Raw genomic sequence first — 25,370 nt, 5'->3', positions numbered from 1 at the left:
GGTGGTAGTTCATACACCAGACCTCATGTCCCTGACCTCCTTCATTCTGCTGCTCCTTCCTCATCATAATATCAGAGCAGATTTACCTAAAAGCAAGTAGTAAACCTTCAGCAGAGGGATTGCAAAGGCTGATTTCTGGTGCGCCTGGAAACTTGACTGCACTCTGAAGCAAGCCCTGAAGAAGGTTAAGTCATATGAGTTGGTGGTATAGAAGGCAAATGTTAACATTCGTATCAAGATAACTAGAATATAAAAGCAAAAATGTAAAGTTAAGGTTTCATAAAGCACTGGTGAGGCCTCACCTGCAGTATTGTGAGCAGTTTTGGGCCCCTTATCTAAGAAAGGATGTGCTGACATTGGAGAGGGTCCACAGGAGGTTCAGGAGAATGATCCCAGGAATGAAAGGGTTAAATCTATGAGAAACAATTGACGGCTCTGGGCCTGTATTCACTGCAGTTTAGAAGAATCAGGAAGGATCTCACTGAAACCTATCAAATATTGAAAGGCCAAGATAAGAGTGGTTTCCTATAATGAGAGAGTCTAGAACCAAAAGGCACAACCTCAGAATAGAAGCATATCCCTTTAGAACAAAGATAAGGGGGAGTTTCTTTAGCCAGAGGGTGGTGAATCCATGGAATTCAATGCCAATCACAGCTGTGGAGGCCAAGTTATTGGATGCATTTAAAATGGAGATTGATATATTCTTCATTAGTAAGGATGTCAAAGGTTACAGGGAGCATGGAGTTTAGAGGTAAAATAAATAAGCCAAGATCAAATGACGAAGCAGACTCCATGGGCTGTATGGCCTAGTTCTGCATCTATATAGTATGGTCTTAACGACAGGGAGCTCAGAGTAAAAGCTCTGTGCTTTCTCATGTGGTAGGATGTGTCTCAAAGTGCTGTATAGCAGAGAGGGGTGTGATAACGTGCAATTGCTGGGAAACCATAGGGCCAAATCTGATGGCGTTTGATGAGTCTCTTTGAGCAGGTATGTGCACTAAAGCCATTTGGCAATTCCCACAGTATGGAATTCTAATAGAATTAACTCTATCCTGTTCTCAACTATCATAGTAACCATTTCTCCATCCTGGGCTCAGTCACGCTAAATCCATAGCACCATTGCTATGGGGCAGGGGCATGCTTCAGAATATGGTCCAGACAGTGCAAAGTCTGACTGCCTCAGGTTGTTTGAGTTTATACTAGGTATACTAACTAACTAAGGAAGCAACTTAAAGAGAAGAGGGACCTATCTTTACGGTATGGTTTACAAAAATCCTGCAATGGGAATAATAGAAAAGAAGAACACAACACAAGAAGAGTAGGAGTAGGCCACTCAGCCCCTCAAGCCTGGCCCACCGTTTTCAATGATCATGACTGACTAATACTAGCCTCAACTCCTCCTCAAACCCCACAATTCTCAATTTCTCAATCTTCCAAACCTTTATTTAACTACATTTCATAGTATGGCCTCTGCCACACTTTGGGGCAGAGAATTATAGAGATTTACTACCCACTGAGAGAAGAAATGTCCACACACCTCAGACTTAGAGATAAGCCCATTATTGTACAAGGGGTGATTGATAAGTTTGTGGCCCAAGATAGAAGGAGCCAATTTTAGAAAACCTAGCACATTTATTTTTCAACATAGTCCCCTCTTACATTCACACACATAATCCAGCGGTCGTGGAGCATACGGATCTTGGACCTCCAGAAAGTGCCGACAGCAGGGATGATTGATAAGTTTGTGGCCTAAGGTAGAAGGAGATGAGTTATACAGCTCTTGTTACATGCACGTGCAGTTCAACTCTTTGAGTGATTATGCAGAAAGTTTGAAGTTAATAACTCATCTCCTCGTTCTTGACTCTCCCACATGTGAAAACTTCATAATATCTTCTTTATTTAGAAATGCAGTGCGATAACAGGCCCTTATGGCCCAATGTGCTCTCACTGTCCAAGTACACCCATGTGGCCAGTTAACCCGTTTGTATTTGGACTGTGAGAGGAAACCGGAGCACCCGGAGGAAACTCATGCAGTCACAGGGAGAATGTACAAACTCAGTGGTGGGAATTGAACCCGGGTTCCTGGCTCTGAATACTGTTACCCTAACTGCTACGCTACCATGCCGCCTTCAAATATCAACCCTGTGAAGCCCCTCAGATATTAAATATTTGAGTAAGTTCACTCCTCATTCTTCTGAACTCTAAGGAAAACAGATCCAACCCCTTTCACCTCCTTTGACAGGACAACCCTCTTACATGGGAATTAGCTGGTGAATCCCCTTTGGACTCCCTTCACCTAAAGTAGTTCAGTGAAACTTGACTCTAGCAAGCAGAGCCTTGAATCATAGCTGCGTGGATACATGAGGTGCAGTTCGGTCTTGTTAAATGAGTTGAAATACTTGTAATTAAAGTTTAAAATATCTAAACAAAAGCTCTCCTTGAAAGTATGCCACCAGTTCTCAGTCCCAGATACTTAAAAGCTCCTTTACAGCATCTTGTAATATAAAACCAGATGGAAAGGGGGAAAGGGCTTCTGAACAGAAATAGGCTCAGTTAATCCAGGTGACAAAGTGATGCAGAAAACATACATTACGGCATCTGCAGTCTCTTGTGGCTCCTTAACATATTAACGTTTCACAACCAAATGCTCGTTAGGTGAAACTCTGTGGAGGCGACAAAGAACCACAGTACCATCTTCAGAATCAGAATCAGGTTTATTATCACCGGCATGTGACGTGAAATTTGTTAGCTTAGCAGCAGCAGTTCAATGCAATACATAGTACAGTATAAAATAAAAATAAAATAATAATAAATAAATAAGCAAAGCTTTTTATTCAGTATACTTTATACAGTATATGTATATTGAATAGATTAAACATCATGCAAAAAACAGAAATAACATATATTAAAAAAATGTGAGGCAGTGTCCAAGGATTCAATGTCCATTTGGGAATCGGATGGCAGAGGGGAAGAAGCTGTTCCTGAATCACTGAGTGTGCGCCTTCAGGCTTCTGTACCTCCTACCTGATGATAACAGTGAGAAAAGGACATGCCCTGGGTGCTGGACGTCCTTAATAACAGACATTGCCTTTTTGAGACACCTTACTACATTTGTCCTAAGTGTTATAATGTTAAAGCATTACATCCAGAGGGATTTGCTTAACGATGAAGGCTCAAGATTTTGGGTGGTGATTGGAAATGGCTCCCTCTACTGAGGTCGCATCATGTTAGTGGACTCAAAGACTGACAGGTCATGTGCTCTACCATGACACTTGTAGGACTGGGGTGTTGGGAAGGGTTTTTTTGCAATGAGGCAGAACGATTAAGAGTACGTGACAATGGTCCCAATCTAGTATAGCCTTCCCTAGGGGACTTGGTGAAAAGAAACTGCAGAAGTTGGAAATCTGAAGCAAAAGCAGAATATGGCATAAGAACTCAGCAGGGCTGGGTAGAGAGGAACAAGGTCAAGGTGTAAACACAAGAGATTCTGCAGATGCCGGAAATCCAGAGCAACACACATAAAAAACTAGAGGAACTCAGTAAGTCCGGCAGCATTTCAGGCCAAGATCCTTCATCAGGAACAGGACAGCCAGTCCCAATGAAGGGTCTTGGCCCGAACATAGACTATTTATTGCCCTCCATAGATGCTGCCTGAACTGCTCAGTTCCTTCAGCATTTTGTGTGTTGCACAGAGTCATGGTTTTGGGACTGAAATGGTTTGTCAGATCCCATCTGTTCTAGTAGTACCCTTCACTAGTGATCAATGAAACAACATGGTCTGAATTACCCTACGCAGGCACAAAAGAAGAGCTGCACAGCAGAATCTTACCCTCCTCTATATCCCTAATGCAGAAATCGCATTAGATGCATAGCTGTGTTGCCATGGAAGGAGCTCATCCAAATTTCTGGAGTGGTGCAAAATAACCCAGAAGGCCAAATTTCACGCTAGAAACAAATCATATTCTATTCTATCCACCTGAAGGAATGTGTTAAACGGCTGACTTTGTAGGCCATTAATTGTTAAATATCTGACGCAGAAGATTCCTGTTTCAGATTTCCTCAGATGACACTGAACCTTGCCCACACAATCCATAACAGATTATAAATAGAATTTTATTCACTCCACTGAGCTGTGGTCACCTAGAAAGGACTATTAAACATAATGCCAGCTTAAAGCCTGGTCCATAAATACAAATGAGGCATCAAGGTGACACACCCCATCCAAGCAGCTGGCTTAACCAACCTCTTGTGGAAAAAATTAAAATTATATAGGAGTGAGAGTGACTGGCAGCCAGCCCTGTTTTAATGACTTCACTTCTGCATTGAACCCAGCCACCCCGCTTCCCACCCCCCGGTTTGGTTTTTGTCTGTGCCTCTGGCTAGTGCCCTGTTCTTGACCCTTGGGGTTTGGGGGTGGTGGAGGTTGAGATGAGTTATTGTCACACGCAGTGATGTTCCGAATACATTCCTGAATGAACGTGTTAACGATGTCGCCACACGCTGTAACCGGAACAATTCCTCACTCCCTCCTCCTCTATTGCTCTAAACCCACAACACCATGCTCAAAAATATCTTCGAGTCCAATTACATCTGTGAAACCAATTACAAACCCAAACTCAATCTTGACAACATTATATTAACAAAGTGCACGTTTTTGAAAAGCAGAGCCTGCTGCAATTTTGCTCCACAAGCAAGGTTTGTTGTTTTACAAACAAGAGAAAACCTGCAGATGCTGGAAATCTGAGCAACACACACAGAATGCAAGGGGAACTCAGCCGGCCAGGCAGCATCTATGGAAAAAAGCACAGTCCACATTTCGGGCCAAAACCTTTCAGAAGGAATGGAGAAAAAAGCATTTTGTGTGCGTGCTGTTTTACGACGTGATTCTGTTTTAAATCCAACTGAGTTGTGCTTCAGGGTGATCTAAGAGATTAGCTTTACTTGTCATATCTACATCAAAACATACAGTGCACTTACAACCAACACAACTGATGGTGTGCTGGCTGGCGCATGCTTCCAATGCCAACACAGCATGCCAGCACCTCACCACCCCAAATCCATTCATCTTTGGATTGTGGGAGGAAGCTGGAGCATTCAGAGGAAACCCCGGGGTGACGGGTGGAACTCCTTATGGACAGCGATGAGAACTGAACCCATATCTTACAGTTAGAGCTGTAAAATGATTGCTAACCACCACGCTAGGAACCTGAGGGGCACCTGTAACTAATTAGTTCAGTTGGCTGATGAGCAGTGAGCCAAGCGTGCAACCATCGCTTCCAAAAGTTAGTTGCCAAGAAAAGTAAGTTGCACCTTAAAGGGAGTGTGAGAATTTATGTAAATACATGGGCCATTTTGCCTCACAGGAATAGTGAGCCCTACCAGGTCAAGTATGACGGGTCTAAACATTTAAAAGTGTGGGTTCTTCTCTCACAATTCCAGAAGTCCAGAGGACATGCATAAGAATAACCCAGGGAATGAAAGACCCTATTTTCTATGTTTCTATGTTTAACACATGAGGAGCATTTGATGCCTCTGGGCCTGTACTCACTGGAGTTTAGAAGAATGAGGGAGGGATCACTTTGAAACCTACCACATACTGAAAGGCCCGAATAATGTGGTGTGGAAAGGATGTTTCTGATAGTGAGGGAGTCTAGGATCAGAGGGCATGCCTTTAGAACAGAGTTGAGGAGGAATTTCTTGAGCCAGAGGGTGGTGAATCTGTGGAATTACTACAGATGGCTGTGGAGGCCAAGTCACTGGGTATATTTAAAACGGACCTTGATAGGTTCTTGATTAGTAAGAGCATTAAAGAGTGCAGGATGAAGGCAGGAGAATAGGGTTGAGCGAGACTATAAATCAGCTATGATCAAATGGCAGAACAGAGGTTGGGATTTCACCAGAGTTTCTGTCAGATGGTTGGGGGTGTGCTTTTGTAAAGTAGTGGCAGGGGAGGCAGGGATCGGATCAGCAGATGGTTGGGGTTGAGGGATAAGGGCTTGCTGGTGCAGAGTGGTGGCAGGCGAGGCAGGGACCAGATCAGCAGATGGTTGGGGTTGAGGGATAAGGGTTTGCTGGTGCAGAGTGGTGGCAGGCGAGGCAGGGACCAGATCCGCAGGCAGGTGGGTTGGGGGTTATGTGGGTGGAGGAATTGAACAGAGAGTCTAGAGGCCAGGAGATGGATTGGGAGGGGTGATGCGAAGGGTGGAGTGGGATGGGCACAGGCCAGGAAGTTGGTGGTAGGGTTGGTCTCTGGGGCTTGTTGGGCCATTTAATGCAAGTGGCTAACATCAGGCCTCCTAACAGATTAAAATTTAGTACCTCAGAAGCACATCATGACAAAGTTCTTCAGTAACGTATCAAAAGGAGTGTTTTACGGGATATGAGATTGTCCCATACAGACACAGCAAGGGTGACCGTGTCAAAAGGATTTACAAAGTGATGTGAAACAATCGGTGAATTATCTATGTTTCCTTCATTGAATAAAAGAAAACAATTTTCAGTCACTTAATGCATAACCAAATGTGTAGACAGTGAATGTTGTCTAGAGAGATCTGCAACATGTCGAAATTAATTCTGGTGTGGAGAGGACTCGTTCACTTGTATATTAGACCAACGGCAGCCATATTTGCAACGCAGGCTGTAGTAACGAGTGAGTGGGTCATTGACAGACATCTTCTGGTTTTTTTCAGGCTGGTTCCCACAACAATTTGTCAGTCCCAGCTTAAGCCCATCCAGAAAACAAACTCCTCAGCTGCTAATGTGAATGCCTTTATAAAATAGTCACCACATGACTTATGAACACCAGGGCCACACTGGCACCGATATTCGCTGTGATTCTAACCGTTACTTTGCAGCATGTTGAAGAGATTACAGATTATTCACACAGAGACATCAGGCCCCAGAGAAACAATTCCCTACCAAGATGTAAACCTCCAGTTGTGGAAGTCAGTGAAGTAAAATAACTTGACAGCTGAGTAAGCATATCCCATCTGTCCCCAGTAATCTGTTACTTACAGCATTGTCTCTCAGTGATTTAAAAGGGCAGCTATCCTACAAAATAAAGCACATTCTGACCTATTAATAAAAACACACTTCACAGATTTCAGTTCATTTCACTGCTTTCTAATTGATAAGTTTATCTTTGGCATATTGAAAAGGGTGAATACAGCACTGAAGGTGTATTTGAATGCATGCAGTATATGGAATAAGGTAGATGAACTTGCAGTAAGGACCCCCATTACCCAGAACGTACCCTCTTCTCATTGTTGCCATCATGAAGGAGTACAGAAGCCTGAAGGCACACACTCAGTGATTCAGGAACAGCCTCTTCCCCTCTGCCATCCGATTCCTAAATGGACATTGAACTCATCAACACTACCTCACTTTTTTATATTATTTCTGCTTTTGCACTATTTTTAACTATTATATATATATACTTACTGTAATTGAATTACTTAATTTTTTTCTTTCTATATTTTCATATATTGAATTGTACTGCTGCCACTAAGCTAACTAATTTCAAATTTCACAACATATGTCGGTGATATTAAACCTGATTCTGATTCTAATCATCCCCTCAAAACTAATCAATAACTTCCCAAACCTTGGCTGCAATACTTCCTTGTGCAATTGAATCCTTGATATCCTCACAGTCAGTTTGGATGGGCAACAATGTCTCCTCCACGATGCCCATCAGCACAGATGCATCACAAGGCTCCTGCTCCACTCACTTTACACTTATGAGGGTGGCTGAGCACAGTTCTAATGCCATATTCCAGTTTGCTGACAACACCACTGTCAAAGGCCAAATCAAAGGTGGTCATGTATCAGCATGTTGGAACGAGATTTAAATCTGGCTGAGTGGTACCATAACAACAATCTCAACATCAGCAAGACCAAGGAGCTGATTATTGACGTTAGGAGAAGGAAAACAGAGGTCCATGAGCCAGTCCGCATTGGAGGATCAGAGGTGGACAGGTCAGCAACTTTAAACTCCTCGGTGTTATTACTTTTGAGGGCCTGTCCTGGCTTCAGCACGTAAGTGCAATTATGAAGAAAGCATGGCAGCGCCTCTACTTCCTTAGGTGTGTGCTAAGGTTTGGCTTGACAATTAAAACTTTGACGAACTTCTATAGATGTGTAGTGGAGATTATATTGACTGGCTGCATCACAGCCTGCCATGGAACCACCAACAAACAGGACAAGTAGAAAATATCTGTACTCTACTTGTGAAAGGACTCAAGATTAGGAAGTACAGGAGCCTTAGATCCCACAGCACCAGCTTCGGGAGCAGTTATTACCCTGCAACCATCAAGCTCCTGAACTGGAATGGATAATTTCACTCACCTCAACTCGGAACTGATTCCACAACCTACAGACTAACTTTTAGGGACTCTACTACTCATGTTCTCAGTATTATTTATTTATTTGCACTATTTGTCTTGTTTTTATGTATAGTTTTCATAAATTCTCTTGTATTTCAAAATCTTCCCGTAAATGCCTGCAGGAAAATGAACTTCAGGGTAGTACGTGATGTCATATACAGACTTTCATTGTAAATTTACCTTGAGGTTAAATTTAAAAAAGAGTAAATAACATTTCATGCCACTGTTTTTAAAGTTAGACATGATACATTTTACTGTTTGGGAATTAAAGTCATAACTGAATAATTTTGGGACCATCAAATTACAGCATCTTAATGCCTTCAATGTTCCTTTCTTAGCTCTGCAACCCCCAGACTTCATTTCCTTTGTGTCTAATCAGATTCTCTGTCTCTCTATCTCGTATAAGATCACCTTCATCTTCTCCTTCCCACAGGGACACAGGAGTAGAATCCTCCAGCGACAGCAGAAGTGATTATTTTGTTACTGCGCTGAAGCCTTGTCCCCCATAATCAGCTGCTTCCCTCCTCAGCAATCACTTCCCTACCATTCTGACTCTGCAGCTTCCAGCCAGCTTCTGAAGTACTGTTCAAACACATCAGAATCATCAAGGATCACAGAATGCCATGAGGGAGAAGGTTGCCTGTATATAAATTACATCAGTGCACACCCGAACCCTCTGCAACAAGAAAGAGGTTATTGTGTTGTGTTACAGAGCTGGAGTTCACTTGCACAAAGGCTTTGACTTTCAATGTCGCAGGATGATAAGCCATAGCAACTGCAAATCTCATGGGAGGGTAACCAATTTTAGACAATCAAAGTTATGGTATTACTGCCGAAATGGCGCTTCTTCAATGCCTCAGGTAATGCTTACTGTGGTCCAAAACATCTGCTGATTCAAATGCTGCTACTGTGCTCATTAAGCTTGATTTCCATCCAATCAACCACGTCATTTTCCATTACTGGTTCTGTTCTTTATAAACTGGGTACAAAGAGTAAATCTTGTCCTGAACAATCTAATGCAGAACAATGATTATTACTGAAGAAGGAGAGTGCTGAACCTGGAGTTTCTAAACGTGGCAAAGCCACATTTTGACAAAGATCGATTCATGTCTGAGACGCCCAGCATTCATCCAATCCAAATCTTTGCAACGTAGCACAAACAAAATTCTGAAGGAACTCAGCAGGTCTGACAGCATCCATGGAGAGGAATAAAGAACCAATGTTTTGGTCCAAGACCTTTCATCGGACTGGAAAGAAAGGGGGAAGAAGCCAGAATAAGAAAATGGGGCAGCTGAAGGAGTACAAGCTGGAAGGTGATAAGATACAGTCAGGTGAGGGGAAGGTGAGTAAGTGGGTGAGTAAAATTTATCATCGAAGTACATACTGGAGATGTCACCACATACAACCCTAAGATTCTTTATTTTTGCAGATATTACAGTAGTTGCAAGAAACACAATAGAATCAAAGACCACACCTAACAGGACACACAATCGCCAATGTGCAAAAGACAACAATCTGTGCAAATATACAGAAAGAAAAAATTATATTAACCCAGCAATTATCAGAAATAGTTAAAATATCAGCAAATTCAAGACTATAAATGCAGAAATGTCAAGAGAAACCAGAAATAACACAATATGTTACAAGATCCCGCACCAGTTTAACTCAATCTGATTACTTATACAGACACAATCAAGTGGCAAACATCATTCACTAAAATCTTGCTTTAAAATACAAACCCATAAGACACACAATAGCTTACTATAATACAAACCTGATCCAGTTTTAGGGTCCTGCAACTTATATTACAATCCATCCATCTTTACCATCCAGATATAATAATACAGGATAAACAGGCAAGAACTTCTTTCTTAATAGATATAGCCATTCCAAGCACACATAACATACAGAAATCAGTAAGTGAAAAGTACCAGAAATATGCTGAATTAAAAGACTATGGAACATGAACAGGTATACATTGTCCCAATAGTAATATCTACAACTGGTATCATCCCAAAGTCACTGCACAATGGCATTAAACAATTAGACCTTCAGATCAATATTTATGAAAGCCACAATACTAAATACCACTAAAATAGTCCAAAGGTTCTGAGCAATTGAGAACTGAGTTGTCTTGCATTACGTCCATACCTCAGGTTTTACCAGCTTGAGCTGAGAAAAAAATAAAAATACAATAATAGGTAGATAGATAGATAAATAATTGATAAATATCAAGATCATGAGATGATGAGCCTAGAAACTGAGTCCATAGTTTGAGGACAGTTCAGTGATGGGGCAAGTGAAGTTGAGTGAAATTATCCTCTCTGAGTCAAGAGCCTGATTGTTGATGGGTAATAACTGCTTCTGAACATGGTGGTGTAGGTCCTGAGGCTCCTATATTTCCCTCCTGATGGCAGCAGCGAGAGGACAGTATGGCCTGGATGGTGGGGGTCTTGATGATGGATGCTGTTTTCCTGCAAGAGCACTCCATGTAGATGTGCACAATGGTGGTGAGAGTTTTACCCGTGATGGGCAGGGTGCATATCCACTACTTTTTGCAGGCTTTTCCATAAGACATAAGAGCAAAATTAGGCCACTCAGCCCATCAATTCTGCTCCACCATTTCATCATGGCTGATCCATTTCCCTCTCAACTCCATTCTCCTTCCTTCTCCCCCATAACCTTTCACCACCTGACTAATCTAAAACCTATCCCTTTGCAACTTGGATTTTTGAATTTTCTCCCCATATAGAAAATGGTCTATGCTTTTACTCCTTCTGCCAAAGTCCATGACCATACACTTCCCAACACTGTATTCTATTTGTCACTTCTTTACCCATCTCCTAACCGGTCCAAGTCATTCTGCAGCCTCCTTGCTTCCTCAACACTACCCACACCTCCACCTATCTTCATATCGTCTGCAAACTTGGCCACAAAGTCATCAATTCCGTCATCCAAATCATTGACATACAGCATAAAAAGAAATGGTCCCAACTCTAATCCCTGCAGAACACCACTAGTCACAGGCAGCTAATCAGAAAAGGCTCCCTTTATTCCTACTCTTGGCCTCCTGCCAGTCAGCCAATGCTCTAGCCAAGCTAGTATCTTTCCTGTAATATCATGGGGTCTTATCTTGTTCAGCAGGCTCATGTGTTGCACCTGTCAGAGGCCTTCTGAAAATCCAAGTACACAACATCTACTGATTGTCCTTTATCTATCCTGAATGTTATTTCCTCAAAAAAGTCCATTCAAGGGCATAGATATTTCTATATCAGGCCATGATGCAACCAATCAATATACCCTCCACCTCACATCTATACAATTTGTCGAAGTTTTAGATGACATGCTGAACCTTCGCAAACTTCTAAGAAAGTATAGCCACTGCTGTGCTTTTTTCACAATGACACTTACATAAATGCTGGTCCCTGGACAGATCCTCTGAAATGAAAACACTGAAGAATTTTAAGTTGCTGACCTTCCCTACCTCCAATTCCCTGATGAGAACTGGCTCATGGTCCTTCAGCTTCCTCTTCCTGAAGTCAATAATCTTTGGTACCTTGGTCTTGCTGGTGTTGAGTGACAGGTTGCTGTCATAGCACAACTCAGCCTGTTTTTCCATCTCCTTCCATAATGCTGATTCATCACCACCTTTTATTTGGCCAATGACTGAGGTGTTGTCAGCAAACTTAAGTGTGGCATTGGAGCATATGGCAAAATGATCTGTTTTTACCTTCCAGACAATTTGAATGTATTTTCAAAAATGTATAACTCTTTTCTTAAATCCACAGACTGTGTTTTCTAAAGAGGCTGTCACGCACTGTTGACTTGAAGCTCATTAGTCAACTGAACTAATTGATTCCAGGTCTTCCTCAGGTTCCTGATCCAAACAGTTCACGTTTCAGATAAGGGATAATCTAGAACCAAAGGGCACAGCTTCAGAATAGAAGGATGTTTCTTTAGAACAGAGATGAGGAGGAACTTCTTTAGTGAGAGGGTGGTGACTCTGTGGAATTCATTGTCACAGACAGCTGTGGAGGCCAAGTATTTGGGTATATTTAAAGCAGAGGTTGATAGGTTCTTGATTTTTAGGGGTGTCAAAGGTTACGGGGTGAATGCAGGAGAACGGGGTTGAGAGGGAATGAATGGTGGAGCAGACCCAATGGTCTAATTCTGCCTGTATGTCTTATGGTTTCCAATACAAACCCACCCAATCCATAACCGCAAACCAGCCACCTAACCAGCCATTCACCTTCACCTGTCAGTAGTCACCAGCGTTGGAGTTATAGAGTCACAGAGCAATTCAGCACAAGTACAGGCCTTGCAGTCCAGTGATGCATGCTGACCAGAGTGCCATCCAGCTAGTTTCAATTTCCTGTGCTTGGCCCATACCCCACTAAATCCCACTCCTCTGTGTACCTATCCAAGTGCTCCTTAAAGGATACCAATGTACCTGCCTCTACCATTTCTTCTGGCAGTTCGTTCCATATACTCATCACCCTCTGCATGAAAAGTTGCTACTCAGATCCTTTTTCAGTTATCGACATCATGAGAAGCAGCTTCTGCCTGATATATAAAATCTAGTTTGTCAATCCATTATGAAAGTTTCCACAGCATATTCTGCATGGGGAACAGGTTATATAATACCAATGACTCTGACTGTCAGTTTGTTGGGTTAGTTATTACTTTTTGGTCTCAGTGAATAAGGGTATGAAGTACAATTCTCTGCTGTGAAACTGTAAAGAAAAATAGTAGAGTGATGTGGAACATTGGTACACGTTGACAGTGGATTAATCATTTAGGTTTTCAGCGTTCTCACTCATCGTTCATGGATGACGCAAAATCAGGAGATGTTGTTGATAGTGAAACATAGAGACGTAGACAATAGGTGCAGGAGTAGGCCATTCAGCCCTTCGAGCCTGCACCACCATTCAGTATGATCATGGCTGATCATCCAACTCAGAACCCTGTACCTGCCTTCTCTCCATACCCGCTGATCCCTTTAGCCACAAGGGCCATATCTAACTCCCTCTTAAATATGGCCAATGAACTGGCCTCAACTGTTTCCTGTGGCAGAGAATTCCACAGATTCACCACTCTCTGTGTGAAGAAGCTTTTCCTCATCTCGGTCCTAAAAGGCTTTCCCTTTATCCTCAAACTGTGACCCCTCGTTCTGGAAAACTTTCTGAAGAAAGTTATCATAAACTACCAGGGAATCTTGATCACTTAGGGAAGTGGGCCAATGAGAGGCAAATGGATTTCAATACAAATAAATCTGAGATGATGCGTTTTGGAAAGTTAAACTAAGATAGGATTTATACTGTGAATGGTAAGCATTAGTTAATATCAGTTTGGTGCCTGGTTTTGTGCTGGAGTTGGGAGTGGTGAAGGGATGTAACCAACTCAAACTTCCAGCACTTATTCAGCAGATGATCAGCTCTAGCTTTAGGAGCACAGTGAATAGCTGAAAATGGCCATTTGGGCTATTTTTCCTTGGACCTCCAACCAAATCGCTGGCAGGAGAACTTGTGTGCAATTGTGAGGCCTGTTAACTTCAGACTCCTTGTTGAAATGTAGAGCATTGCCCTGTCCTATCTAGGTCTGAGATCTGAGGTTTTGTACTCTGAGTACATATTCCAGCAGAATACATGTGGAAGCATTAGTCGTCCTTCCTTGACTGGCATTTTATCTTGTGGTCTGGAAGTGCTCCTCCCACATTTTGCCAGCTCTTTAGAGATGGCTCAGTGCAAAAGATGGCTCCTGTTGGCCGCTTGATCAAGGATCAACTTTATCTGATCTACATGGATTTGTTTTAATTCATTTACTCTACATATATTATAAATTTGTTCAGGTGTGTTAGCACGACATGCAACAAAAATAACAATATTCAACAATTCTAAAGAATAGATAATTATATAAAAATAAGTTGTTGGTAAAGTATGGATATGGAATATCATGTGTAAAAATACATCAATACCAGCTTATACTGACAATGTAAACTGTTTTATAAAAAGTGCTTTGAAGTGTTTATAATGCAGTGCAGTGACTGAGGTAATAGACCAACAGGCATGGAGGGGTTAACAAGGGTTAAATCGGTGGGTTGCTGGCAGCACAGCTCAAAGGGCCAGAAGGGCCTATTTCATACTGTATCTCTAAATAAAAAAATAAATTAAATAAAATAAGAATGGTTGATCAGATTAACTGCCTGGAGAAGAAATGGTGTGAAGTTTTTGTTTTAAGAGCGCTATGATGGCGTGAAGATGATGTAACTTTGAAGAAACTTTTAAAATGGAGCGAAGCTTTTGTTTTAAGAGCCCTGTGCCTTACATGTACTCTTCAGTTTCTGTGTTTCAATAATGTTGGTACACGGTAACATTCGAGTGCACTACTGAAGGAGTGCTGTGTCATCAGCGCGGCTACTTTTTTAACCGAGTTGCTAAATCAGAATGTTGGACAATATCTAGTAACATAAGGAAACAAACTGAAGCAGTGGAGATGTGGTTTTTGAGGAGGATGCAAAGAATATCATGGATGAAACGAAAATCTAACGTGGATGTCATGAACAGAGCAAGCACAAAAAGAGAAATAATGTATGAGATCATGAAAAGGCAACGTAACTTCATTGGACATGTGACTAGGAAAGAGGAGTTAGAATGCACGGTAATTATGGGAAAGATTGAAGGGAAGAAAGCAAGAGGAAGACAAAGACAAATGTTGATGGAGACAGCAGCCAGAGAACTGGAAGTGAATACCAATGAATTGATCCACTTGACCCAAAACAGGAGTGTGTGGGCCATGGCAGTCAAAGCTCAAACTGGACACGGCACCTGATGACGATGATGAAATCAACATTATCTTATTATCACAATGTTTCTAGTGGGACTTTGTTGTGTACAAAATTGGCTGCAATATTTCCCAGATTGCAAACCACCACACTTCAGCGGTGACAGTTTAGCAACATGCTGCTTTGAGGTTATGCTGTCTAAATACAATTAATTCCCTTCTGTCTACCTTGGTTGCAGCCACTGGCAAACGCAGAGATTCAATCCCAGCTGTTGGCAGCTGCAATGTCGCAGTTATTGGTGCATAACTCCACTCTGGATGAATTAATGCAGAAAGCAGCAATACTGAAGAGTGGTGTAAGAAGTCAATGCTTTAATTCCTCATTACCGACAATAAGTTGGCTCAAGGTCTAAAGGAAATAGCTCAAAAAGTCCAGAAGCATCTATTTACAGGCAAGGTGCACTCCAGCAGTAAAGGCACCCAAAATTATTATGAAGTTTATTTTAATTTATTATATAAAGTGTTGGTCAGTAATGAGGCTCATGAACAGTGTCAACAGTCAGATCTGCCACAGTTCAGTCATGCTGTGGAACGTACTGGGAATCAAAACCTACGCCCTTAGTTTTGTGATGTGCCCAGAAGGAACATCAGGGAATCAGCTCTGGTGATGAAATGAAAAATAACCAAACAAAATAAAAATTCTCTTGGTGTGAACATCCTGAATCAACCCGTCCTGTGTTCAGACATCTCTCACACCTACCTCAATGGTGTGAGCTTATGCACAGACAGGGTTATTTTAAGACTGCCAATTTGATGGAGTGATTAACAACCTCAAACAACTGTGCAGAGAGTAAAAACCCATCTACAAAACAGTCCCACTTCACACAAAACAACATAATTGGATATCTTTCCACTGATGCCATCATTTAAACCTCTCTCTATCATTCATGTCAATTAACCAGGTACCTGGATGATGATCAATCAAATCTAAGGCACTTATATCACAGAGAGAAGTACAGTTATGAGCTCTGCAGCTTAGACCATTATTCAGGGCGTAACCACGCAAAGAGATTGCCATGTTTTAGACGGGCCAGTTGCCCAGGGAAACAGAAGAATGGAAGCACAAAGTGAACACTTGTTCATCAGTGTCAGGGATGATCCGCAAAATTCAAGAAATGATTACTTTCCTGCTTCTCCTATAACATTTCTCACCCCCTCAACAAGATTCTCCCCTCCCCCTGATTTTCCAGATCCCTATTTGCCCAGCTTACCTTCAAAACACCACTTCCCCTTCACCAAGGCCATCATTTCACCCTTGTCTCATACCTGAATATATTACCCTCTTTTCTCTGGTTCTCTGTTCGTGCACTGAACAGGTTCAGGTACATATCTGTGTAACTTTCCTGTGTAGTATATAGAGAGATCCATTTATAGCCTCTTCATTTCTTTATTTTTTACCTTAGAAATACAGCATAATAATAAGCCCCTCTGGCCCAATGAGTCCACACGTCCCAATTACATCCAACTGACCAATTAACCTACTAACCTGTCTTTGGAATGTGGGAGGAAACTGGAGCACCTGGAGGAAACCCATGCAGTCACGGGGAGAACAACAGACAGTGGTGGGAATTGAACTCAGGTCAATGGCGCTGTAACTGAGTTACACTAACTGCTACACAACCCCATTTCTGCAGGCTGTTCTTGCACAAATTAGCAATTTTTGGTGACTAAAGTAAAACAGTGCATAACCTTCAGCCAGATAAAACAATGCTTCCACTTACATTGATCATAGCATTGGATGTGATGCGGAAGAGGGTGGCTCGCTCACTGACTGCTTTAATCTTCTCCCTGCTCTCAGCTGGGAGCTTCAATGTCTCGAGCTCGCTCAGGGATCTCTGAAGGGCTGCTCCATGCTTTGCGATGAGATCGTTGCACTGGCTCAGATCATCAAGCTTACTGGCTAGCGTCCTCAGGGTGGTGTGCAGCTCGCTCTTATCAGACTGCGAGGTTGGCTCCTCGTCACCAGAGTCATCTACAGGAGGAGGAAATTTCCACAGTTACACCATTGGTCACTTAGGATACTTCCAAAACAGGAACAAGAGAGGCAGAGGGCAGAAGAAAAGTACAGTAAGCCATCTGATGGTCTGATTTTGGCATACTTTTCTCTTTCATTCTTTTACGGATTTCTTCAAAAAGACAAATTTCCAAGAGCACAGCTGACCCACAACAAAGATCACAGAGGGGAAGCAGTGAGAGAGGGTCTCACTGAACATGGATGTAGGTGAGAAGGCGCTGAACCAAAGGGGTCAAAATGGAGTTGAGGTATCCAGACATGAATTTGGTGGGGCAGGAGACAATAGTCTACCCAGTCAGGTTTATGAATCTTAGGTAAGAGGTAGAAAGGTGACCCACAACAAAACCCAAATGTCTACTGAATGACCAAAGCAACGGTGACACAATAAATAGCTGTTTGTTGCTTTCCCAATTACTTTTTCCATTAAAAGGTGTTTGGCAAATTATAGAGGCCACTTGCCCAAGTCAGATCTTTGAAAAAATTATCCAATCAGTCTACCACAATTCTCTTCCAAAAGAAATGCTGAAAGCATCAATAATTCTGCTTCCACCAACTTTTCAGGCAAGACATTCCAGGTCACAAATGATTGCATTAAAAAATCTCTCTTGATCTCCCACTCTATTTTGTTGTCACTTTAACTCTGTATGCTCTTATCTTTTATATTTCCACAGCTCTTCATGATGTAAGATTAGAACATTGAGCCTATGCCAACTCTCAGAAGTCCCATTCCTCATATCCTTTTCTCTCTCTCTTATGCCATCAACTCTTCTTCCGACAATCTTCACCATTTTGAGTACCTGTATGAAACCACCTGCTAACATCTATGTTCTATGAATAACAATGCCAGCTTCCGGTCTCCCTGTATTAAAGGATCACTTGCGTCATTCCAGTGTACCCCAGCTCTGGTGTACCTGCTCTCTCTCCTTTCCATGCACCACCCAACTCTGTGTTGCTTCTGAAGAACTAGAGGACCCCCAGTGGTTTCCTGACCACTCAATCTAACAGAATAATTAGATTGAGTCATAGTCTGCTTGTACTGAAGAAAACCTGATTTGCCCAACCTCTTCCACCGGAGGTTGGAGGATAGCTGCTCCCAACTTCAATGAGCTGTGGATTTCACTGTGCGTCATGCTGAGCAGCAGGAAAACGGGCAGAAGGCCTGAGCCCAGTAGTGAAAAAGGAAGAAGGCTTCACTTTTAATGGTTGGGCTAATTAAACTAATCCATCTTCGAGAGAACTGGTTGTGGAGAATTTCAGTAGCCCCACAAGGCACATTTACACCAATGTTACAAGTACTTGTCCTTGTCTATAAACTGCTGTATTACTCTCACGTTATCGGTTCAACACTACCTCACTCTCTCTTGCATTCAGCATCAGCTGCTGCTCAGTGACACAGCATGACAGAACTGGGCCAATGGAGCAAAGAGCATATAAAGTAAACAGTGTATTAGGCCTCTCTCCCCTATTTATGACATTTACTGGGAGCGTTGCAGACAATCACTACCACCCATCTCACAATCTCTCTGACCCACTACTGTAAGGAGGGAGGTACAGAAGGATCAGGACTAGGACTGCCAGACTAGGTAACAGCTTCTTCCCGCAGACTGTGAGACTAGTGAATATCCTCCCACCACTGAGGTATCGTCACTAGGACAGAGAGGTGTTTACAGTTTAGTGTTTACCTGTGCTGTGCACTAAATGCATTTGTACTGCATTTTATTTACTTATTTAGGGTATTTGTTCATGAGCTATGTGTTTTGTGGGTTCACCATGGTCCAGAGGAACGTTGTTTTGTTCGGTTGTATATACGTACAGTCAGATGACAATAAACTTCAACTTGAACTAGATGGGAGGGAGGGAGGGAGAGAGAGATGGGGAAGTGTGGGAGGGCAGAGAGGGCAGAGAGAGAGAGAGAGAGAGGGGGGGGGAGAGGGAGAATGAGGGGAGAGAGAGGAAAGAAGAGAGGGGGATGGAGGGATCAGATCAGCAGAAAATATCACCTGCAGCAGTTTACCATCACTGCAGAACTTGTATGTATTCAGGACAAAGAAAAGGGCAGGAAAAACTATTGCAGACATTATCCACCCTGCAAATGACCTTTTCCCAAACTCCCTTCTTGAAAACATTATGGGGCTATTAAAACAAAAACTTCATACCATCTTAAAGATTTCTTCCCACAGCCAGTTAATCTGATCAACTATTCTAGTTAGTTTCCCATCCACCCCCCAACTATTACCTCAGTCACTGCTCTGCACTGTAAACATTTTTACCATTTTTTTATAATGCTGTTTACATTATAAATACATGCTGGCATTTTTGTATTAATGCACATTTTATTCCATGTACCTACTTTAACATCCAACTTTACCTTTATATAATTCTTTATTCGTTATAATTGTTGAATGTTGTTTCTTGTTGCATGCTATGCCCTGACCAACATACCATAGCAAATACCTAATACATGTAAATATATATGGTGAATAAAGCTAACCCTTTTACAGGGCTATCCAATTGCCCACTCTTCCTTTGGCACCTTGTCCTGTTGGTAACTCTCAGAACAGGAGCCCACAACTGAATGAATGGAGAGGGTCTGCCTCTGTTCTAATTCCTCCTGACACTGCAGATTAAGGAGAGGCAAACAGCATGCATTTTAATGGTTGTAAAAGAAATGAGCCATCACTCCACATCTGTGCTTTTTCATGACTAGAAATAATCACCTAGGCAAACTAAGAGATGAATTTGATATACACCTGACTACTTAAATGCAGTGTCTGTGACTTCACTCAAATATTCACAAAATTTGCTGATATTTCCATTTTCAAAATCACTACATGTAGTTAGACGTGACCTAGATGGCTTTCAGCTACTTTAGCAATGATCTTCCCTCCTATAAGGTCAAAGTGCAAGTATTCACTAATGAATGGACAGTATTCAGTTCTATTCACAACCCCACAGAACATGAGGCAGCTCTTGTTGAACTCAACAAGACCTGGACATTAGGCTGAAGCCAACAAGCCACAAGGTGCCAACAAAAGACTCTCTCCAACAACTGAGTCCATCCGTGCCCCCGATATTCAATGGTACTTCATCGAGTGCCCTGATCAAAGGTTGATCAGAAGGCCAGAAGCCAAAACCCAATGGACGAAGTTTGCAGACTGGAAAGTGGAGACCCAGACGCCTGTTCTGGAGTGGAAAGTGTGTGTGATTTAACACACTAGCCATTTCGTTGTGTCCTGATATTAATTCCTAAGCCTCATACTTAAGATGAATTACACTTACCTCAGCCACTTTCTTCTGATTTATATTGCTATACAAACTCTTACTGTGTATCTTCATAATACATGCAAGTTTTCTCTCAAATTCAATGTTCCCCCCCTTATGAGATTTTTAATCTCTCACTGCGAGGTCTTTTTTCTCAAGGAATCCCTGTTTCTAATTAATATTAACTCCTGCTGAGTGCTGGGGAAGCTGCTTTTAGAATACACTCAGTGGTCACTTTATTAGGTACACCTGTACACCTGTTCATTAATGCAACTATCTAATCAGCCAATCATGTGGCAGCAACTCAATGCATAAAAGCATGCAGACATGGTCAAAAGGTTCAGTTGTTATTCAAACCAACATCAGAAAGGGGAAGAAACGTGATCTAAGTGACTTTGACCGTGGAATGACTAAGTGCCAGACAGCGTTGTTTGAGTACGTCATAAACTGCTGATCTCCTGGGATTTTCTAGCATAATAGTCCCTAGAGTTTACAAAGAATTCTGTGAAATACAAAGAGCATCTAGTGAATGGGAGTTCTGTGAGTGAAAATATCTTGTTAATGAGAGCTTTCTGAGGAGAATGGCCAGACTGGTTCAAGCTTACAGGAAGGCAACAGTAATTCAAATACTGTACCCCACGTTACATCAGTGGTGAGCAGAACAGCATCTCTGAGCACACAACACATTGGCCTATGAAGTGGATGGTTCACGGCAACAGGAGACCAAGAAGAGAAACTCAGTATCTCCGTCTATCTGCCACTGTTGATCTATTTGTCTGCTTGTTTGCTCATTTTCCTGGTGTATTCCAGACAACTGCATTTCACACTATTATAACTGCCCTTATTTAAATGGAAGATGGTGGCTGTGATGCTGTGTAGCACCTGAAACAGTTCCCCAGGTCAGGATGAACCTGCGCCTCTGGAGCCGTGAGGCAGCTGCTCTGCTAGCTGCACCATTGTACCAGCCATGGCTCTGTTTTTCCATTTTGCATCAATGGTCCTCATCAGAACTGCGTTCCTGGACTACTCATGTCATTACATAGAATAGTACAGCACAGAAACAGGCACTTTGGCCCACAATGTGTCTGTGCTAACCACAGTGTCAGTTTAAACCACACATCTGTCTGCATGTGTTTCATTGCTTTATTTCCTCACCTGTGCAATGATTGTTATTGTATCTACTTTCACCACTTTCCCTGGCAGTTTGTTCCAGGTACCGATCACTCTCAACATATAAAAAACGTGGCCTCAAGCTCTCCTTAAAGTTACCCCTCTCACTTTACAGCTAGTAGATTTCATTCACAGCCTGGAAATAAAGATTCTCACTATCTATGCCTCTCATAATTTTATATACTTCTCAGCTTCTGATGCATCAGAGAAAATCTCCTTATAGCAATAGCCTCTAATCTGGGCAATATCCCGGTGACCACTTCTGCATCCTCTCCAGAGCCTCCACATCTTTCCAGTGACGCTCCATTAGTCAGTCAGAAGAACATGTGTATCTGTAAAATTGCATCATGTACCTTAAACAAAAGAGGTTCTGCACGTGCTGGAAATCCAGAGTAACACACGTACAAAATTCGGGAGGAACTCACAGACCAGACAGCATCTATGGGGAGGAATAAATAGCCGACGTTTTGGGCCGAGACCCTTCATTAAGCTTGAAGTACAGGATCCTGACCAAGTTCAGAAACAGTTATTACCCCTCAACCATCAGACTCCAAAACAAAAATGGATAATTTCACTCATCTTAACTCTGAAATGATTCCACATCCAATGGACAAGCTTTCAAAAACTCTCCAACTCATATTTTCTGTATTATTTATTTATTTAGTTTATTATTGCTCTATTACTGCACAGTTTGTCTTTGTTTGCAATCGGTTGTTCGTCAGTCTTTGTGTGCAGCTATACATACATCTCAGTTGAGCCTGATGATAACACCCCATGTTCTCTGATTTCTGGTTTGGCTGCAATAAACAAATGGATGAGCAATAATTTCCTAAAATTAAATGAAGATAAAAACTGAAATAGTTTTGGTTGGTCCCAAAGTCAAAAGAAATAAATTTCTGGATAAATTTGTGAACTTGGATCTCCTTGTAAAATCAGAAGTAACAAGCCTGAGGTGTTATCCTTGATTCAGATTTGAATTTTAAATCCCACATAAAGTGACCAGAGCAGCATTTCTGTACTTAAGAAACACTGCAGAGGTACATCTGTTTCTGTCATGTAACATTGCTGAAAAACTAATTCACACCTTTGTATCAAATAGACTAGATTACTGCAATGCACTTTTCACTGGCCTTCCAAAGCAATTTATTGACAAATTTCAATTCATTCAAAACACCACTGTTATACCTTTAACTAAAACTAGCATGAAGGAGCATATCACTCCCATCTTAGTTACTCTGCACTGGCTTGCTGTATCTTTTGGAATTGATTTTTGTGCTCTTTTACTTGTTTTTAAAGCTGTCAATGGTCTGGGTCTAGAGTACATCACAGAATCAGTTTTGTTTTATAATCCTGCTCAAGCTTTCAGGTTTTCTTCTGCTGGTCTCTTGAATTTAAATAATCTTCTTCAAAAGGTAATTGGTAGATCAGCTTTTTTGAACTACATTCCTAAACTGCGGAATTCAATTCCTTAAATCATAAGGGATGCAGACTCAGTTAACATTTATTAACAGTAACTCAAAACCTATTTATTTAACCTTTCTTTTAACTAACACCATTTTATCTTTTATTTCCATGTCTGCACTTTATCTCAATGTAACTCATTTTGAACTACATCATCTGGATGAAAAGTTCTCTATAAATAAGTTAGTGTATTATTATTATTAGTTTTTCATTGACTGTATTGTATTTCTTTGTTCTCTTTCTTCATTTTGAACGGATAGAGAGTCTGCACAAATTCACTAACTTTACAAGATACAACGGGAGACAGGGCTAATTTATGCAGCCCTGGAGATTGTAGCTGATCATCAGAGAAAGATTCATTCCTCGCTAGTGGGTATTCAACTTGAATCAGTCTCATTCGTCTGCTGTACTGGAGCAGATAATCCCTGGAACATTTCAAGAACAGTCTTCCAAACATTGCTGTGCCAACACAGGAGATCACCATCATTTTCAAAGATAAAAAGATGTTCAAATATTGCTAATTTTGAACATCTTTTTATCTTTGAAAATGATGGAGATAGGACTGAAAGGCTAGAGGAAGTGTTAAAAGAAGGAAGATCTAAAAACCATCAAAAATACATCCAATTAGGGTTGTCCTTCTTATCTTGTCCTTGCTTCAATCGAGATGGCACTGAGCTGCGGTCTCCATCGAGGATGTGGCTCAGATTTCATCAATTTTGAGGTTTGTAGAGATACTTTTGGGGACAGAGAGGGGAAATAGGGGTCAGGTTGGGTTTAGGTATAGTGATATGGGGCCTCCGCTCCACACTTACAGGCCAGCGATGTGGATAGGTGATGAAAGACATCTGTGGATGTTGGCATGCCCCAGGAAGGTGAGTCCCAGGACTGGATGTCCATACTAGCAGGAAGCAAGTGGGCTGATGAGTTAAGCCTGGTGTCTGGGGGGGTCAGCACTGAAGATTGAAACCCGAAGACTGATCAGAAGTCTTGAAGTTGAAGCCCATTGGCCAAAGCCTGGGGAATAGAGATCGGAGGCCTGTCTTTGGAGAACTGCATGTGTGGTTAGGTGGGTGAGAAATGAGGAAAGAGGCATGTTTTTCCGTTGTTGTTTTGTTACTTGTGTTCTTTGTTGCTCTGCTGAGCATTGTGTGCGTGGTATGCTGGTGCCAGAAAGTGTGGCGACACTCGCAGGCTGCCCCGACACACCCCTGGGTGTTAGCTGCTGATGCTGATATATTTCACTGCATGTTTCAACGTTCACGTGATAAATTAATCTCAACCTGCTCTCTCTGCACTTGGATCCTCGACTTCCTAAACAGAAGACCACTATCTGCAGGTATATGTGATAATATCTTCTCCTTGCTGACGACCAACACTGGTGCACCTCAGGGGTGTGTGCTTAGCCACTGCTCTACACTCTCTATACCATGACTGTGTGGCTAGGCATAGCTCAAATACCATCTATAAATTTGGTGATGCTACAACCATTGTCGGTAGAATCTCAGGTGGTGACAAGAGGGCGTACAGGAGTGAGATATGCCAACTAGTGGAGTGGTGCCGCAGCAACAACCTGGCACTCAGCGTCAGCGAGACAAAAGAGCTGATTGTGGACTTCAGAAGGATAAGATGAAGGAACACACACCAATCCTCATAGAGGGAAAAGAAGTGGAGAGAGTGAGCAGTTTCAAGTTCCTGGGTGACAAGATCTCCGAGGACCTGACCTGGTCCCAACATATTGATGCAGCTATAAAGAAGGCAAGGCAGCGACTATACTTCATTAGGAGTTTGAAGAGATTTGGCATGTCAACAAAAACACTCAAAAACTTCTAGAGATGTACTGTGGAGAGCTTTCTAACAGGCTGCATCACTGTCTGGTATGGGTGGGGACTACTGCACAGGACCGAAAGAAGCTGCAGAGGGTTGTAATTTTAGTCGGCTCCATCTTGGGCACTAGCCTACAAACTACCCAGGACATCTTCAAGGAGCGGTGTCTCAGAAAGGCAGCATTCATTATTAGGGACCCCCAGCACCCAGGGCATGCCCTTTTCTCATTGTTACCATCAGGCAGGAGGTACAGAAGTCCGAAGGCACACAGTGATTCAGGAACAGCTTCTTCCCCTCCGCTATCTGATTCCTAAATGGACATTGAACCCATGAACACGACCTCACTTTTTAAGTACATATTATTTCTGTTTTTGGATGATTTTTAATCTATTCAGTATACGTATACTGTAATTGAT

General features: G+C 42.0%; 1 protein-coding gene across 3 annotated transcripts in view; it reads right to left on the bottom strand.

Annotated features, from left to right (window-relative positions):
• osbp2b (oxysterol binding protein 2b) overlaps positions 1-25,370 on the bottom strand; it is a 364,368-nt gene that overhangs the window by 133,661 nt on the left and 205,337 nt on the right. For all 3 annotated transcript variants that reach the window (XM_072247656.1, XM_072247657.1, XM_072247658.1), the window contains one exon: positions 16,946-17,196. In XM_072247656.1, the coding sequence (XP_072103757.1) occupies positions 16,946-17,196 (251 nt within the window). The remainder of the gene's footprint in view (positions 1-16,945; positions 17,197-25,370) is intronic.

The sequence above is a fragment of the Mobula birostris genome, chromosome 31 (genome assembly GCF_030028105.1).
Source record: "Mobula birostris isolate sMobBir1 chromosome 31, sMobBir1.hap1, whole genome shotgun sequence".
In the NCBI taxonomy this organism is placed as follows: domain Eukaryota; kingdom Metazoa; phylum Chordata; class Chondrichthyes; order Myliobatiformes; family Myliobatidae; genus Mobula; species Mobula birostris.
Note: the sequence above shows the minus strand (reverse complement) of the source record. Positions and strands in the feature narration are given on the sequence as shown.